Here is an 18,253-nt window from a genome sequence, read left to right on the forward strand (position 1 = left end):
GGATGCCAGGAAGGAAAAAATCCAGTTCCAAAGAAGTGTTTTCATGCACTTGCATTTATTTCACAATTGCTTCTGACTGTTTTCAAAAATACCATCAAAAATTGTGAGCTTGGTGTCTAAACCCAGCATGTAACAACCTGCTTGCCAGAGATGCAATTTCAGTACTGTTAGTCATAAGAGCAATACAGGCTGCTCCTGAATGACAACCTTGAGCACAACACCTCCTGTGCTAATGAAAACGTGTACATGGACAAAAGAGCCAGAAGGGAAAGATGCTCAGCACACAAAACCTCCCTCTTCAAATGCTGACACACCTGTCCCACAATCATCTGCTAAGTCACCTGACAAACTGGTGTCCCTGACCAGTGCAGAGCAAAGCAGAGGGCTTTAGAGCAATCAAGTGCTGTATCACACTACTGGATATTCACTTGCACCAGTACAAAATGCAAAAGAGAAACTTCTTCCCAATAACAGGACAACCAAGTTCAGGATTTTGGTGTTTTTCCTTCTTTGTGGTGTACTAGATGACCCAACTCTCTGTTCTCCAGCTACTCTGTTCATATTCAGTTTTCCACCAGAAATAGTAAAGCAAAGCAAAACCCATTTCAAAAATCTACATTAATGAATAAAGATTAGGCAAATAAAAATGCTTAAGTAGATATCAACACATTAGGTTATTTTCTAGAGCTAATGAAAGAGAAAATTGTAATAATTACAGTATTAATTATACAATTGAATTTAGATCTACCAGGGAAAACTTTGAGGCATGTCTTATGATTACTAGATCAAGACTTAAGATATTGAAACACCAAAATACAGCTACAGATAATAAACAGGGAAATGGAGAAAAGTGTCCAATGGTATTTTCTTAAAGGAAATAGATCTTGGTATTGCAGTAACACAGCCTGTGGATGGCTCCCAGTCATCCTGCTTCTTCCACAGCCTCCATCTGTCTGTAGCTATTTGTTCAGCAAAGGTGTAACAAGTGATTTGGCCCAATAAAATGGTCAATCCTACTATAAAAATTTGTTTCAAATACAAACTTTAACTTGCTTCCTCTAGGAAGTCTGTAAGGACTCTAGGAAGGAAGAACCTTGATCCAGAATTATTGGGGTTTTTTTTTATTTTTAGTTCTTCATGTTTAAGGCGTTCAAGGGGAAATAATCAAGTATGTCAGTGCTTTCTTTCCCAGACCCAGCCAGCTCTCCATATTACTCTGCTAAAGCTACTCAATAATGGAATACTGGCACAAAACATTTAGTCTAACACCCATATATGAACTACACAAAGTTCTGAGAAGCCTAAAGTAATTAATTTTGTGATAATACAGATAATATTATTAAACATTATTAAAGAATGAGTATTTCAAAGTTTTTAAAAAGTATCTTGGAAAGCACTAGCCAATAATACAATTCATAAATAAAATTTTGCATTTTTGAAGGAGAAGGGATAGTAAGAGGACAACCTAAAACAGGAATACTAGGATCAGAATAAATAAGCCAACCTGAAAGAAGTGGAAGAAAAAATTAACAGGAATCAAATGCCCAAGCTTCATTTTAATACGAGACAGCTGTATATAATTTATTGTACACATACAGAGTTTAAGAGCATCTCATAAAAAACAATTTCTTGCTTGATGACAGTTATTTCCAGGCACTCATTTAATGCAGTTCATCAGGGCCAAAGCACTTCCAAAAAGTTTTGATTACGAGTTCCACCTTAGTTAAAGGTTGTCCTGGTTTGGGACGGATTTGTTTCCTCTAAAAGGCAGGATTCAGCTGTGTCTCCACCAGCCGGTTTGGGAGATAATCTCCTTGGAGAAACGTGGAAAAAACTGTTTATTTAACAAGCAAAGTATTCACAATGAGATTTTTTCACAGTTCCAGAACAAAACAATTCTGGAAAAACCTTTATTGCCATAGCTAACAAGGAAAACCAGCAAAAAAGCAAGAAAGCTCCCGTTTCCCTCTCTCTCTCTGTGGCAGAGAACTCGGAGAGCACTGCCATGAGCTCGGAGAAAGCTGAACTCTTATCTCTATGTTTGGAGCATAGCGTAAAAAAATTCCACTCCTTCTCTCTCTGGGCCTAGCTTAAAGCTGGTAAGACCCATTTCTGAGCAAATAGACAGCTGATGGGGATACCAGCATGATGAAGTCACCCCAGGATGAGGTTCAGGCTGTAAACAGCTCTCCTGCAGTGTTGGGTAACCTTCAGGGCTGGGAGAATACTCCAGCAGCTCTACCAGCATCCACAGGAACCACTTGCCCTACCTCATCCAGAGAAGAGCTTCAGCCACTAACCAAGGATTCTGCCCCTGCAAATTCCAGCCTCCAACACAAAGCTATATAAAGAGACCAGCTGCCAAAACTGGTTCACAATTAACGCTTTGATGATTTAAGAAATCCTGCTTCCCTCCTGAGCCAAATCTGCCCACACAGCAGCACTCAGGGACAGCCTCCAGGATGTTCTCACTGCTCTTTCATACACCACGTGGAGCTCCAGGATCACAAGGGACGGAAATTTACAACCCGTGATCCCCTGGCCCCTAACCAAACGACAAAGTGATCATGCAGGCAAGTTTCTTGGCACAGACACCAGAAAATACACCAGCCCAGTGCTGTAATTACCCCTCTACTATTGCTCAATTCAGCAAGTCATCCAGCAATTAACTGCAAGGAGGAAAGAGGAATGAGGGGGAGGGAGAAATCACAGCAGGCTAATAGCACATTTCCTAAGCTCCCTGAGACCAACACAGAAAAAAGGTGAATTAATCTCTCCAAATCCTAATCTCTAAATGACACCATGGTGTTGACTAATATGGCTACAAGGTCATAATTAAATAGCTGAATCCATGTTACACGAACGTGCTAAACATTGTACACCAAGCAGCACAACCGCAGTCAGAAGTCCTTCAGACTCAGTTTGAAAGGAGTCCTCAGGGCACCCAGTGACACTGATAAGGGTGGCAGCCTCCCCCTTGTTCAGGAGAGCTCTGGAGGCTCCTTGACAGCTGCCCATTTTCTTTGACAGCACATCTTCATTATCTTCAAGACCTCTACAACGCTGTCAAAGCCAGCTGACATCAGCCAACAGATTCAAAAGCCCCAAATGAGCCCGAGCTGGCTGACAGATGAGCTGTGCCAGCTCCTGAGTTTCACCTCACTTCCAGCCAGACAAGAAAACAGAAGGAAAAACTCCTGGGGACTGAAATGAAAAGAAACAGCTTCCTAATGATCAGACTGCATTTGTCTCAGTAAGAAACAGAAACTCTGCACCTATTTGGTACTTTAAAAGAGAATTTTGTCATAAAGCACGTTTTGTATGGGCATAGGGTTTTCTGTGATCAACAGAATCTTCATCATTTGCTTGTGCAGATTTATGATGATACCCCCATTCCCTTTTACTGGTTTAAAAAAGAAAAAGAAAAAAAAAAAGCAAATTTTGAAAAGAATTAAAAGAGAGAGTTCTGCTAGTCCCAGGTCTTTCTCCACTGTGCAGCTGAAACCAGAACAATAAATCCAGTGACAGAGAATGCAGACACAAGGGAAATCTTGTATATGTCATGTAACAGAAATAATCTCTATGTCTATACTAGTTCTTGTATGAAGGACAGCCTAGATTAAACACTTTCAGCCATAAGAATAAATTTTACCAGCAACACTGAAAACCAGCAGTTTAATATACTGCAGTAATGCTCCTAAAATATGAACATACAGATGTCTTTGTGCTGTCTTCTATCAAACGATATCTGATGTTCTTGGGAAAACTATCTACACTCACAGTAACACATACAAATTGATCACTATTTTATATCATGTACCTGAACTACTTCTTAATAATATTGCAATTATTGTAATAATATTTTAGGTAGATCCACCTTCCAAGAACTCTAATCACAACTGGTGAGTGGCCACATATGCAAATTTTTAAATCATAAGCAGCAGCTAACTTAAAGTTACTGTGTCTACACACACCATGGTCAATGATCTCCCAATAACCTGGAAAAAGTTAATCTTCAAGTAGAAGACTACCTGAACAGCAACTTTCCTGCTTTGCCTGCATACTGACCAGGTCCAGTAATGGTCTTACCAGTGGGAACCAGTGCTGCACAGCTAAAGTTTTAAGACAGCCACATGTGAATCCTCTTCTTACACATTTCTGATAGCAGCCTTTAAGAAAATGTAGCAAAAGCCCATCTTTGGCAGAAGCAACATAAAATATAGCCTCAAACACAATCGTTGATATGAATGACATTCTGGAATTCTGTTGTAACTATTATACCACTATGAAGGTTTTCTAGGACTCCTGGATTTCAGCCCATGTGATACTTTGTGTATTTGTTTTTAATATCTTGTTTCTTCCAATTTGTTCTTTTAGCTCTGCTATCCCAAGTCAAAGACACTATTATCTTAACCTCTTGTGTACAGCAAAACATGATTCAGAAATTCACAGCTGCCCTGCAGTGCCCTTGTCTTTTGGGGTAGGAAGTCTGCAAATTAGAAATTCAAGGGGGAAAAAAGTTGGGCCTGACTTCATGACTCTTTTAGCTCCTCAAGTAATCCATAAGGCTATTCCACTGTCATTTTCTTCCCTTTACTGAGACACACAGAAACAATCTGAACTGAACAATAAATGAGTTCAGTTATCTGAATACAAATATCTTTCCAATGTATAAGCATACAGAAAAATTATGAGTGTACTCCAAGTTTCTGTATCTCACTATTGCTTTGTATTTACAATATAAACTCTCTGGAGAAGAGTCTTCATAAAGCTAATATTTGAAGTGTCTGACTCATCAACAATAAGAACTTCAGCCCATCAGCAATCAAGATGCTGAGTACCATCTATGCACTCTTTTTGTTAAATAACTCTGAAAAACTCTCTCTCAGTAAATAACCCTGGCTTTGTACTCATAGCCTTTGCAAAACAGAGTACTTTGCTCTTCAATCAGCTGTTCTCACAATAATACCTGCCTTTCAGACACTCAGACTTCTAAGAGTCTTCAAGTCCAAGGGCTCAGTTAGGTTAGAAGAGCTGAGTGCTAATCTCATTTATTTCATAACTCGTCTTAATTTCAAATAAACAATGCCTGAAAAACAAACAGACTCACTTTTCTCTTACTTCAATTCCTCAGGAAAGCTACAATTCAGAGAGACTTATTCACCTTTTTTTCTTCTGGTCTCAGAGAATTCTCAACAAGCAGCAGGAGTTAAAAGTATTTTATTGTTCATTATTTCAGTGATATAACATGCATATGTAACCTGGCAATGTGTTTGATAATACTAAAATAAAGGACTTGGAAAACGCTATTCTAAAACCAGGTTTTTAAATTCAAAATACTTAAGACCAGAAAGTTTTGGGGATTGCAAACTGTACATGAGGCCAGTCTAAACACACTTCCCCACATGTGTCCATGCTACCACTGTGCTCCAGCCCTGCTGGCATTGGAAGGTCTTTGTTCTTCAGCGCTATGGAGGGAGACAGACTAAACAAGGAAATGATTGTGACAAATCCACATGCCTGAAAAACTTCTGAAGTATTTGCATTAAAGCACTGAAGAGGACTGAAAAATAAGCACATGTAAGCAGAAGCTCTAAGTGGGCTTCCTGACCTCTGATGGTTTATGGAAAATTAACTCACTCACAGCTATTAACCCTTCAGTTACTGGGAGTCCAGTACTTGGCTGAAACTCGTGGGAGCTTCTCCTGCAGGGCAAGTCTGCTCCAGTTTTGCTGCTCACCAACACAAGGATAAAGCTCTGCACTTGGGGACTCTCCCTCCTGATCCATCCTCTTTGCTACCATGAGAAGAGCAAGATCCAATTTTAAAGACTGTATACCCCATTTATTCTCACTTCTGTGTATAAAGCTGCGTAAAAACCACGGAAGAGGAGGTGTGAGACAGAATGGCAAGCACAGGAGCTACTTAACAGTCAACCAGGTCTAGTCTTACCTTCCCATTGAAGCAAGATTTCCTCTAATGACTTTCTTAAAAGGTATTAGCTACATCCAACTGCCTGAGCCTCAGGAGATTCTTACACAACCTGCACTATCTCACCAGCAGTAATTCCTTAGATACTGTTTAAGCTGATCCATTATTAGCTTCATTCCATTACTCTGGAGATATTTAGAAGGAGCCATAACTAAATTAAAAATATTTAATTTCTCTTTTCAGCACTTAAGCCCTGAAAATACATCTAGATTTGCATCTCCTAACCTATTCTGGTTGTTATAACACATAAAGTATATATGTAGCTTTATATACTTTGAATCAATCCCATAATTTTTGTTGATCTTTTCCAATTTAATTCAGACAATGAGGTTCCAGAAACAGGATTTTAGGAGATATTAACACAGGAGCTTGCTGGGGAACCACCAACCACAGCTTCAGTGCTTGGCTCGGAACTGTCTTTGCAAACAAGGATTACACTGAGAGTGCAGCACACTCCTAAGTTCAAATCCATTGCTTCTAAGCAGAAAACCTTCAAAAATTAACCACTGAGAAAAAGAGCATAGAAAGAAGAGGAAAACAAGTCACTAACACTCAAAGACCATGTACTTCAGCACAGGTGAGAAACTGTAGAGAAACAAACACCAGAGAGTGCTGGCATTCTCTAGTGCTAAGCCTGTAAGTTTCAGCTCCCTAAGTTTCTCTAACCCCTAAGTTTCAGCTCCCTTGAGCACTGATGACATTTGCTATTGTGGAAAAACCTAAGGAGAGTCCAACAAGTTTCTCTAGAATATCCTGACCTGTGGATATTCTAGAGAAACTAGAATCACCTCTTATCCTTGCTGATGGCTTCTCTATTTGACTTAACTTCTTGTTTTAGCAAAGGACACTCTCCTCAGACCCTGCTCCTTAACCCAGCAGTCCAGTACTGTGTTTCACCACCCCTTACCAAAGACATGGTTAGACCATCTTCAATTTATGCTCTTCAGAAAAGCAACTGTTCTGCTTTACACCTGCAATGTTCTCCTTAAACTCCTGAGTAAAATAACCTGGGGTTTTTTTTCCTCACCTCCCAGCTGCTTTTTCCATTCCTACATAAACAGAAATGAACTATTTAGATACCACTATTTACTACTCTTACACACACACACGAAAAAAAAAAAAAAAAAAAAAAAAAAAAAAAAAAAAAAAAAAAAAAAAAAAAAAAAAAAAAAAAAAGTAAATAGCAATCGTTAGAACTACCTTCCTGTACTTTGATGTTTTGCCTGCCAGGGTTTAAAAGGTTTGTGTGCAGTTTGAATTTGGGATGGGAAAATTAGGACTAGCAACCAGTGAGCAGTTGCATGGGTGAGCTGTAATGCACAGAATTAGGTTAGGGACTGTGGGTCTGGTGCTAGGGACTACAGTGTAAAAAATGGATTCTGACAGCTCTTATTCTTATATATGACAACCCATACTTTTCTGTAAGGTGATTAGGCTTGGTTTTTTTAAATTTTCTAGTACTTTGAGTCAATGCTCTGCTGTGAGCAAGTTGTTGCTTCTACTTCAGTTGCTTTGAGAGCAGGTTCTCCAGCCTTTCCTCATTTTTAATGGTCTGTCTACAGCCTTATAACCCAGCTTACTACACCCCTTTCTCATATATAATCTGTCTAGGTATCATTTAAAGGACCCTCACAATATACAGCACCTATGATTCCTAGCAAACACTCAATTGCATCTTCATTCCAGAACTACAGGCAGCACTAACAACAGCCAAACTGCCATCTCTGAGACTTTTATAACCCTTGAGAGCATTTTCACCTAATCACAAATGTTTATGTCATAATTTATTGCTGATAGCTGTTCTCAAACACATTCTCACCACGTCTGACATCAAGTATCACCAAAACCAGGGACCAACAGTCCCTGCAGAACAGGTACATCTGCATGTCCTACTCACCTCTCTTTACTCTCAAGTTTTACACCTTGAACACAAAAATCATGTCATTTCACCTACAGGATAAGACACAGATCAGATTCCCCATGTTGTAACCCACAGCTGAACAAGTACTAGGCAGGGATTATTAAGGAGAGATGATGTGGACACTGTCAGGCTGATGCTCACTTCTCTGCTCCTCCCTGTCATAGAGGACCTATCCTGAGAAGATTCATGACCATACTGTAGAATAGAACTCTTCCTACAGTTCATTCCTTTTAAAGAGGTGAAAGACAGAAAGTAAAAACATTTCTTGATGTATCTTACAAAACTAAGAACACTTTTTCTTTCAGACTCTTTTTCAGCACTCTTAGTATCAAGTTTACATGATCCAAGAGCTTGGATCAGCCTACACCATCATGCACTGATCCAGGGCCAACAACAGCAGCAGCACACTGATGAAGGGACTAACATTACATACATGCACAGCTTACTTCCAGGGAGAGAAATGTATCTACTCTGAAAAAAAGGAAAAATCTGCCAGAGGTTATGAAGTATGTTCAAGGTTCCGAACACAAAATGTGGCATGGTAAAAAAGCCACATTCAGAACAGTTAGTTCATCTTGCCAACTCAGCATCAAAGTAAATTTTTACCAGATTCAAACTCAACCACATAAAAAGGCAGAGGCAAGACAGATATACATTCACCCCAGGCACACCAGAGCCTCACCCTATGCTTAAGCATCTTTCAACTTCTTTCTGTAGTAGAGAAATTGTACATGATTATAAATCAAGCACCATTATTAAAATGGAAGCTCAAACAGTTACCATAGGAGATAGCAAACTCAGTTTGCTCATAAATGGCTTATCCTCAGTGGTACAGTAGTTCAGAAAGTGACAGTATTGCAACACTCAGCCATATTTAAGCTCTGAGTTATGTTATCTGAGATCACTCTGGACACCTCTAAAGAGCAACAACCAGTAGTGAGCGTTTGGAAACAGATGCAGTAAAAATTTCCCTATGTACTTGAGAGACAGATATGGCATTTAGCTATGAGTGTCCTTCCTTCTAATCACTCCATCATTCCTTATTTCACCTGTCATACATTAATGCTATACACATTTTGTCAAAACACTCTATAAGCTTATGAAAATTAAAAATTGAAATTTCAGTAACTTGAAAAATGAAACTTGTAACTTGAAAACTTGAAAATGAAAAATATACAGTAACTCATACTTAAAAACTTGTCATTTATGAGACACCAATTCATTCCCTCTTCCCTGCACTGAAAATCTTATAATGCATTTTCCATGCATGTTTTTTGCTTCTCTTCTCAATTCTAAAAAGCATGGATATTTAATTATAAATTTCATACTCCCAGTAAGTTCCTACCTAAACTACTTGTAAATATTTAGAATGGAAATAAAGAATTCAGCTGGCTCTTCACTGTACACCTGTTTATTTCTTTTTCCTTCTACAAAAACACTCCAGTCACAAGTTCCTTGTAAAACAAACCAGCTTTTTTGTATATCTCTGTCTTTTGCATTGCTCTATTAACTTGAACCATTGAACACTCTGCTATTGATACTACAGCCTGGATTGTGCAAGCAGTTAGTTTGATAGATAAGATACTGGTCACAGATTTCCCAAGGCACTCTGCCTCCAGAGGAGTTGCTTAGACTTACAGGTGTAACCCAGAAGTTACCCAAGAGGGCCAACCTTACACCTAGTGAATAATCACACAGACTGTATTTTTGGATTAAAGTATCAGATCTTAACCCAAACAAATCCCAGAGTCACTCAAAAGCTGTCCCTATGCAATAGAATATACTTCCTCTGTCTCCCCACTACCAAATAGAAAAGCTTTTAATCTTCATGCCATAGCTGTGAATGGCTGCATAACCACATAGAGCGCTACGGTGTCTGACGGGTGCTTCTGCCATTGGTCACTTCTGTTTGGAGAGCAAATCCAAGGCGTGTGTACGTGCAGGAGAAAAAAAAACTGATCATTTAAACATGCAATCAAATTAGAATTTCTATTTCATTATACTGGCAGTAAGAGAGCCGTAAAAAAGTCTAGGCAACTCATTTAAATGAACACCTAAAAAATCTGAGAGCACTGGGTAAGCACAGAGAAAAATTTATTGCAGTGCAGACCCATCTTCTGATGTCAGCTGCATCTTTGCAGGTAAGGACAGCACATGACCCTCATTTAGTTTGTTCAACCAGTTAAACACAATAATTCGTTTATGCAAATACAAGAAACAGAGGGAAAGGGTTAAAAAATCTGAAAAAAGCTTGCATCCCTCTATTACTTGAAGAATTAAAAGCCAAACATAACAGAGCTATCAGGTGTAAGAAATTGAGAGCCACAAGAATTTAGTGGCAGTATTTAGAAGAGTCAAGTTGATATATCCTTTACTAAGCATCAAAACAGTTTTTCTTATCTGGCATATTTTAGATGGTTTTATTTAACTAATTGTCTTGGGGTGATTCATAATGATAATGTATCCCGTAACTATCTGTTCTTGGATCTTTAGGACCCCGCAGCCGGGAATCTTGGTGGGATGGGGGTGTTAGGAAGTTGGCTTTTGGAGCAGGCGTTTTTCAAAAGCTGCCTGCCCACGTCCATGTCGTGGCTCTGCACGGCGTGGTGTTTGCTTCACCTGCCGTTCGATTTTTGCTCAATTCCTGCCTTTCCTGTCTCTCTGTTCCATTGGGGTGCTGAGGTCCAGCAGTTTGATATCCAGCAGTTGTTTACTTTTTTCCTATCTGTTGGCAACCTGTTTGTTAATAAACCGTGGTTTTTTAAATTTTCCTCTATAAGTATGCATTTCTTATTGGTGGAAAGGGATTATTGGAATTATAAAGAGATAACTCATCCCAGCATGTTCTTCTTTAAATTGTCTCAAACCAAGACACTGACAAAAGTATAACAGTGGCTTCCTGGAACACTAATTGAATTCTAGTTTACATAAAGAAGAAACATGACACAAAATGGAAGCAAGAAAATACTACTCTCTCTTTCTTCTTTAAAGATTCAGATGAAAATAAAGCAGTGCATTTATTTGAACTGTGCAGATGCTGTGAATAATAAAAAATAGAGAGCCAGAATTAGGTGAGGCTTATCAGGATCCCAGATATCACACTATGCAGAAGACAGTGACTAGTAACCAGTCACCCAAAGTCATCTGTTCAGTATGTGAGCAAAGAGTGCCTCAAATATAATTACACTTCTCAACAATCCCATCTTATGAATGTTTCTAGTGACTGTGTTGGAAAATGAATCTTAGAAGTGATGGTGTCCAAATCCATTACCTTGCCAAAGCAGAATATACCAAACACCCAAGCTCACTCCCCTTCTATCCAGTGACAAAAACCAAGGCTTCAGCCAGCTGGCAGGTTTCTTTGCTGCCTTTACAGAAACTTTCAGCTATAAGCACAGACTTCAGGGCTGTCATGGAAATTCAGTGTTGAATGAGGGAAACCAAATGACAGATGGAGACTCACCAAGTAACTGAACTTTCTAAGCTCATGCTACAACTGGTTTCAAAGCAGCAACTCTAAAGCCTTTAGTTATACTTTCATTAGATTATGCAGAGATAGAATCAAAATGTTTCAGTATAATATCTGTGTAACACAATTGGGGATGTTACTCCAAGAAGAATGGTTAAGGACTTGACAGATCAAGTCAGAGAAAATGAAGACTAAAAATAAGTCACAGAAGAAGAAAGCAAAAAGGTTTGTTAGCTAAGCAATAGAACAGTAAATAATCCTTAAACAACCCTCTCCCCATCACGTTTCATTCCAAAATCCTTGTTCATGACTTAGTACACAATTAGCAGTGCTGTGACACCACACGGTGCAACTGCTCCATAATGCAGGACTCTTCCTATAACCATTCATCAACTGTGTCTTCTCTAATTAAAAATGACTCATGAAATAAGCTGCAATGTATTATTAAACTTCAAACAAACCAAAGCAAATTTAACTAACTTAACTCCATACAGTATCATGGTAAGGATTTTTAAATTTTGTGCTGGAGAAGGAACACCTGGTTGTAAAGTTCCTTTGGATAGGTGGAAAGGCCTTTCCTCTGTAAAATTCCCCAGGGACCCAAAAAGGCAAAGGGAGCACAGCTGAGAGCAGACCTAAGCAAGGGAACACTTGCCAAGGTGCCCCTGCCTTGGCAGGGGGGCTGAACTAGATGATCTCCAGGGGCCACTTCCAACTGTAACAATTCTGAGAAGCCACTAAGAAAAATATGATTACTGCTCCTGGCTTACAGTTCAGCATGCCTTTCCTATTGCAACAAGAAAAGCTATTGGATCCTCCCAGGCTTAGGGTTAGGGTTTTACAAAACACAGCATGAGTCCAGCAGTGACTGATGGAGAGGAACACCAGTGACTCCAGTGCTGGGTCCCACACCAAACACCAACTGTAAAAAAAAAAAAATCTATAAAAACACTAAAATCTCTAAAAAAATCAATACTTAAAAGCAACATCCCAGGGCACTAAATCCAGCTTCCTTATAATGTTCCATAAACACTTAACAGCATCCCATAAACTCCAAGGTTTTAGCAACTTAAACTGTAGGTTCTTTACAGTCTGCATGGTCAGACACCAGTTTGCAGAGTAAGCCTGCCTGCTGCCACACAGCTGTGACAAAAACCATTTTCTCAGCTTGCCCCCTGCACCACACCCAGCCTCTGTCTGCCCTGCTCTTAGGTTTGCCCTTTTCCATTGTACCACAAACCATTTTCATCAGTTTCTTGGGATGCTCAGATCCAGTCCCATCCAAGTTATCCTCCCACATGCCACAGAGTCACCACGTCCAGAGTCTTTGTCTGATATTCCTTTACCACAACACTTGCAAACTCACACTCACAGGTCTGTGTTTCCACTGCCTAGCACAATTACCATCCCTCCCTTCTCCCATGTGCTTTCCATTCCTGTGTCTCTTTTTTTCTCTTAGCAGATCACAGGCACACTCCTCCTGCAAAACTTCTCCACGCTACCAAAACGTTGCACATAACAAGTCTTATTAATACCCTGAAGACCTACGCTAACTGTTGTCAGAGATCCTTGAAGGAAAAGTGGAGTGTATATACAGAATAATTTTTAAAATTTTTAAGAACCACATGGTTAGACCCAAGGGAGAGGGCAGGGGGAAGCAAAAGGATGTGACAAGATTACTCACCAACCCAGACCTCCAACCACTCAGCTCCATCCACCTGAACTATTCAAAACCAACCTGCAATATTTTCCCCTTCCTACCTTCATCAGCTCTTCTCTCGTAAGATTTGTCTTTCCCTCGCTGAAAACAACAACAGGACATTGAGCAGCTTTCAGAATGTGACAAATTGTGTGTTTTAAACACCTGAATCAGATCAAGTGAGAGGAACAGCCTGCCTGGGCTTTAAAACACTTTTCTTTTGAAGTGGCTACACGACTTCAGGACAAGGGAAGAGGAAGAGCACTGGCAGTAGAATCAGGTAGTTTTCCACATATGGTTCCTAAATGAGACCATTAACTCTGTCGTGCATATTATGCACATATTTCATGAAAGAAAACGGTGTTTATTTCCCAGATACATCTCAGGAAGTGAGTGATGAACTCCTGTCCATACAGTAAATGCAGCAGACTGCCTGGTTTATGTATAGATAGATAGATAGATATAGATATAAATATAAAATATATATAGATATATAGAGATATTCATATTTTGAGCATAAACTGATAACCTTTAACCATGACGGCTCCAAATGAACTAGACAACAATTTCTCTCTCTCAAGCAGGTAGAAAAGGCTGCTGATTCCAGATAAAGTAGGTTCCTTTCACATTTTAGAAGCCTGACTACACATCCTTGGCAGGTCCCTCCTCTCGGAGTTTTCTGCTTTCAGCAGAGTAACTTTCCCGTCATTACACAAGGACCAGAGCAACGCTTCAGACCCCGACACTGAACTTCCCAGGCAAGGAGCCGCTCCTCTCCGCTCCACCGGGAGCCACCTCCCGAGCTCCCGGGGAGGAGAAGAGCTGCCAGCAGTCGCTCCTGCTGGGCAGAGCGGCTCAGCCGAGCGCAGGGAGCCCCTGAGTTCCGGCAGAGCTCCGCCCCCGCTGTCACCGCCGGCGGAGCCGGGACACGCTGTGCCCGCACCCCTCCAGCGACACCGGCTCCGGAGCGAAGAAGGCCGGGGCGGCCCCACACTCACCTGCGGTTCATTGGCCGCACTCGCACGGCCACCTTCACGGAGGCCATGGCTCATCCCCGCCGGCCCCAGATGTCCCTCGCCAGCGCCCCGCCCGCCGGCACCGAGCGAGGCCGCCCCCAGCCTAGGCCGTGTCGCTATGGCGACCGCCACCCTGCCCCGGCGGGCGCTACGGCGGCCGCGCAAGGACACAACGCCCCTCGCCGTCGGTGTGCCCGGCCGCGCTGGGGCGGGGAGGGAGGGAAGAGGAGGAGGAGGAGGAGGAGACCGGGAAGAGGAGCTTCGAGAGGAGGGGTAGAAATAGGTACTGTGGGTGGGCGTATGGGAATTGCTCCATAGGGCCAGCCACCGCCGTATAATTATTTATTGGAGAAGTGCATGCTTCTATACATGCATATACATATATACACATATATACACACACATAAATATATACACATGCATACATATATATACACACACATAAATATATACACATGCATACATATATATACACACACATATATATATACACACATATATATACATGCATACATGTATATACACATACATACATATATACACACACATATATATATATACACATACATGCATACGCACACACACACATATATATATATAATGTGTGTATGTATGTAGTCATATATATACACGTGTATCACAGAATCGCAGATTCAATTAGTTTGGAAAAGACCTCTGAGATCATCGAGTCCAACCTTTGACTAAACGCCATCGTGTCAACGAGACCAGGGCACGTCCAGTCTTTCCTTAAACACTTCCAGGGACAGCGACTCCACTGTCCAGTCACCCCTTCTGTGAAGAAACTTCCAGAAGTCCTACATGAACCTCCCCTGGTGCTAGTGTGGCTTAAGACTACAAAGAGGTCAACCCTCTCCTGGCTACAAACTCTTTTCAGGAAACCACTTGGTTATATATACATATACATATACATATACATATACATATACATATACATATACATATACATACATATATATATACACATGTATATATGTGTATATATGTGTGTGTGTATATATATATATATGTGTGTGTGTATCTCCATATACATATATGTATACATTACAGCCCCCTATAAATATATAACTTCCCATTATACATATATATACATATTGTATACATATATATAGAGAGAATTTTTTATATATAAGGTTATATATATATTTAATGTAGAGAGCATATATATATTAAATATACCTCTATCTGTAGATGGGGCAGACAGCTATATATTTCTATTTATCTCTGTATATATCTGTCATTTACATCTATATGTAGCTATGTGTTTCTGCATATAGCATAGAATCATTAGGATTGGAAGGGACCTCTGGAGATCGCCCATCAAGGCAGGGTCACCTGGAGCAGGTGACACAGGAACACATGCAGGTGGGTTTGGAATATCTCCAGAGAGGGAGGCTCCACGACCACCCTGGGCAGCTGTTCCAGTGCTCTGCTACCCTCAGAGCAAAGCAGTTCTTCCTGTTAAACTGGAACTTCTTGTGGTTTGGTTTGTGGCCATTGGTCCTTGTCCTGTCCCTGGGAACCATTGGAAAGAGACCGGCCCCCTCCTCTTGGCACAGAGATACTTGTCTGTATTTATGAGGCTCCCTCTAATCCTTCTCTTCTCCAAATTAAACAACTTCAGCTCCCACAGTCTCTCCTCACAAGAGATGCTCCAGATCCTCAATCATCTTTGTAACCTCTGCTGGGCCATCTCCAGCAGCTCCTTGTCTCCTGTCCTGAGGAGCCCAGAGTGGGGCCTTATTAGGGCCGGGTAGAGGGACAGGATTTTCTCTATGGACCTGCTGGTCACACTCTTCCCAATACACCCCAGGATGCCATTAGCCCTGCTGGCAGCAAGGTTACACTATGTATTTTCATTAATATATGTTTTTCTTCTTTACATACATATGTGTTTAAGAGAAGGTATTAAAATGATATATGGTCTCTTTGAGTTAGGTCTTATAAGCTCTTGGAGATCTATGTCATACTTAAGATAGCTCAGCTACCTTAGAAGGCATAAAATCAGCAGGATGGCTTCTGTGGTAGTGTTGGAAACAGAAAAGTTTTAATAAAAGGCAAAATAACAAAATTCTTTACAGAGAAAAACTGAGCCAGGTGCAAGAGGCTCTTGCTCTTGGTAAAATACCTCACAAAAACAATTTGTTTCTTTGTTGTCTTCTTTTTCTATTAAATTGCTTAGTCAGGACTCTGGCTCCTGTGCAATTGGCTATCCTTAAATTTGAGGTGAAGTCCCCAAGGTCCTATGAGATGTCTTTTTACCTAATTTCAAAAAGGAACTTCTGGGCTTTTTTCCTTTTTAAAGAAACAAAAAATAGTTTTGTCACTCCGTCAACAAAAAACACATTCCTATATTAAAACCGTGCCTGCAATCCCTGTCACTCTCTGTCCCACCAAGGCTGGGACAGCTGGGGACAGAGCCTGGACCCAGCATCTCACCGTGCTGCAGCACCCAGAGGGACAGGCTTGGCAGAGCAGAGACACAGGCAGCACTGTCTCAGCAAAGGAAGGAAACATGAGGCAGAAATGGAATACACATCATGATCAAATAATAACATTTAGGTACATAACACAATAAGTCTGGGTTATTATATTTTTACAGCAGCTCTCCTGCTAGGTATCAGCGCTGACTCTGTCCTTTGAGTACAACAAGAGAAAGCTGATTGTCTTCAGCTTGGCAAAAAGGAAGAAAATAAAAATATTAAATTCAAATTTGCATTAAATGCGGCATGCTGGAGCACCTCTCCTACAAAGACAGGGTGTGAGAGCTGGGGTTGTTCAGCCTGGGGAAGAGAAGGCTCCAGGGACACCGGACTGCAGCCTGCCAGTAACTGAATGGGCTGCAGGAAGGCTGCAGAGGGACTTTTGACAAAGGCATGGAGTGACAGGACAAGGAGAAATTACTTCAAACTTACAGAGGGCAGGGTTAGATTGGATATTAGAAGAAAATTCTTCACCATGAGGGAAGGCAGGCACTGGCAGAGGTTGCCCAGAGAAGCTGTGGATGACCCACCCCTGGAAGTGTTCAAGACCAGGTTGGATGGAGCTCTGAGCAATGTGCTCTCCTGGAAGGGGCCCCTAACCATGGTGGGGGTTGAAAGGAGATGATCTCTAAGGTTCCTTCCAACCAAACAATTCTGTGATTCTGTGAAATCACAAATGTTTTGTTTGGAGCTGTCAGTGACTGGAAATTACCCACAGGATGGAGACACCATTTAAAATGCTGTATGAACATAGTTCTGTTCAAGCCACTGAGCTGTTGAGAAGCCAAAAAAACCCAGTTGCCAAGACACAGAAGATATCAGACCTAAACAGCTCAACTTTAGCATGACTCCTATTGACAACTTTCTGTCTCCAAAAAGAAGGAACAAGAAAAGAGATGTGACAGTAAAATCATCACCTGACAAGCAATTAGCATCAATGGCAAGCGAGACTTCACAGATTAACAACTTGACCTGGGAAAAGGAGGAGAGCAGAAAAGGGAAAGTGAGAGACAGAAAGACCCCATGCTTACACTCCAGAAGTGTGCAGGAAAAACCAGGGTCAGAGGAACACAGCCAGGAGGGAAGAAATTTAGAGGATGATTGACTGGTAAAGGTGGTCAGAGAGGATGGGGTGGAAGGCTATCAAGCACTGAATGACAGCTGAAAACCAGGATAAAAAGAGATGCCATGGGGCTGGAGAAAGGAGAGGATGAGGAAAGAAGGCACAAAAGTGATGTCCCCAGCTGTGCACAGATCAACTGAGAGATGAGGTGACATTTGAATAGAAAGGTCAAGTCCAAGGAGTGATTTTATAGCAAACCAGAAACTATTATATGTTCAGTTTTCTCAAGAAAGAGGAGAAATGAGAACAAGAAGGAGCCAGGGCAAGGAGTTAGAAAGTCTAACCGGTGCAGCAGCTTAGAAGAAGGAGGAAGAAATATAGAGCCATATAAGAAAGATGGAGGAAGGAACAATAAGTGAGAGAGGGAGAGAGCAGAGCACATTGTTGGAGATCCAAGAGGCTTTCAGCAGCCAGACAGGGCCTCTGACCTGCAAGTCAGAGCCTAAAAACTCTTCTGAAGTTTTGGAGACGGAAAAGAAAGTAGTGAATTTTTAAAGTGGATTTTTCCAGAGGTTTTCAGTGATATGAAAGGA

At 41.0% G+C, this 18,253-nt stretch overlaps 1 protein-coding gene across 1 annotated transcript in view; it reads right to left on the reverse strand.

Moving 5' to 3' along the window:
* Window positions 1-14,221, reverse strand: part of KIF16B (kinesin family member 16B) — a 134,108-nt gene extending 119,887 nt beyond the window's left edge. Inside the window, exon 1 of the mRNA XM_041473931.1 lies at window positions 14,079-14,221. Within this exon, the coding sequence (XP_041329865.1) occupies window positions 14,079-14,125 (47 nt within the window). The 5' untranslated portion in view covers window positions 14,126-14,221. The remainder of the gene's footprint in view (window positions 1-14,078) is intronic.
* Between the last annotated feature and the right edge of the window lie 4,032 nt (window positions 14,222-18,253).

The sequence above is a fragment of the Pyrgilauda ruficollis genome, unplaced genomic scaffold (assembly GCF_017590135.1).
Source record: "Pyrgilauda ruficollis isolate IOZ18807 unplaced genomic scaffold, ASM1759013v1 scaffold31, whole genome shotgun sequence".
In the NCBI taxonomy this organism is placed as follows: domain Eukaryota; kingdom Metazoa; phylum Chordata; class Aves; order Passeriformes; family Passeridae; genus Pyrgilauda; species Pyrgilauda ruficollis.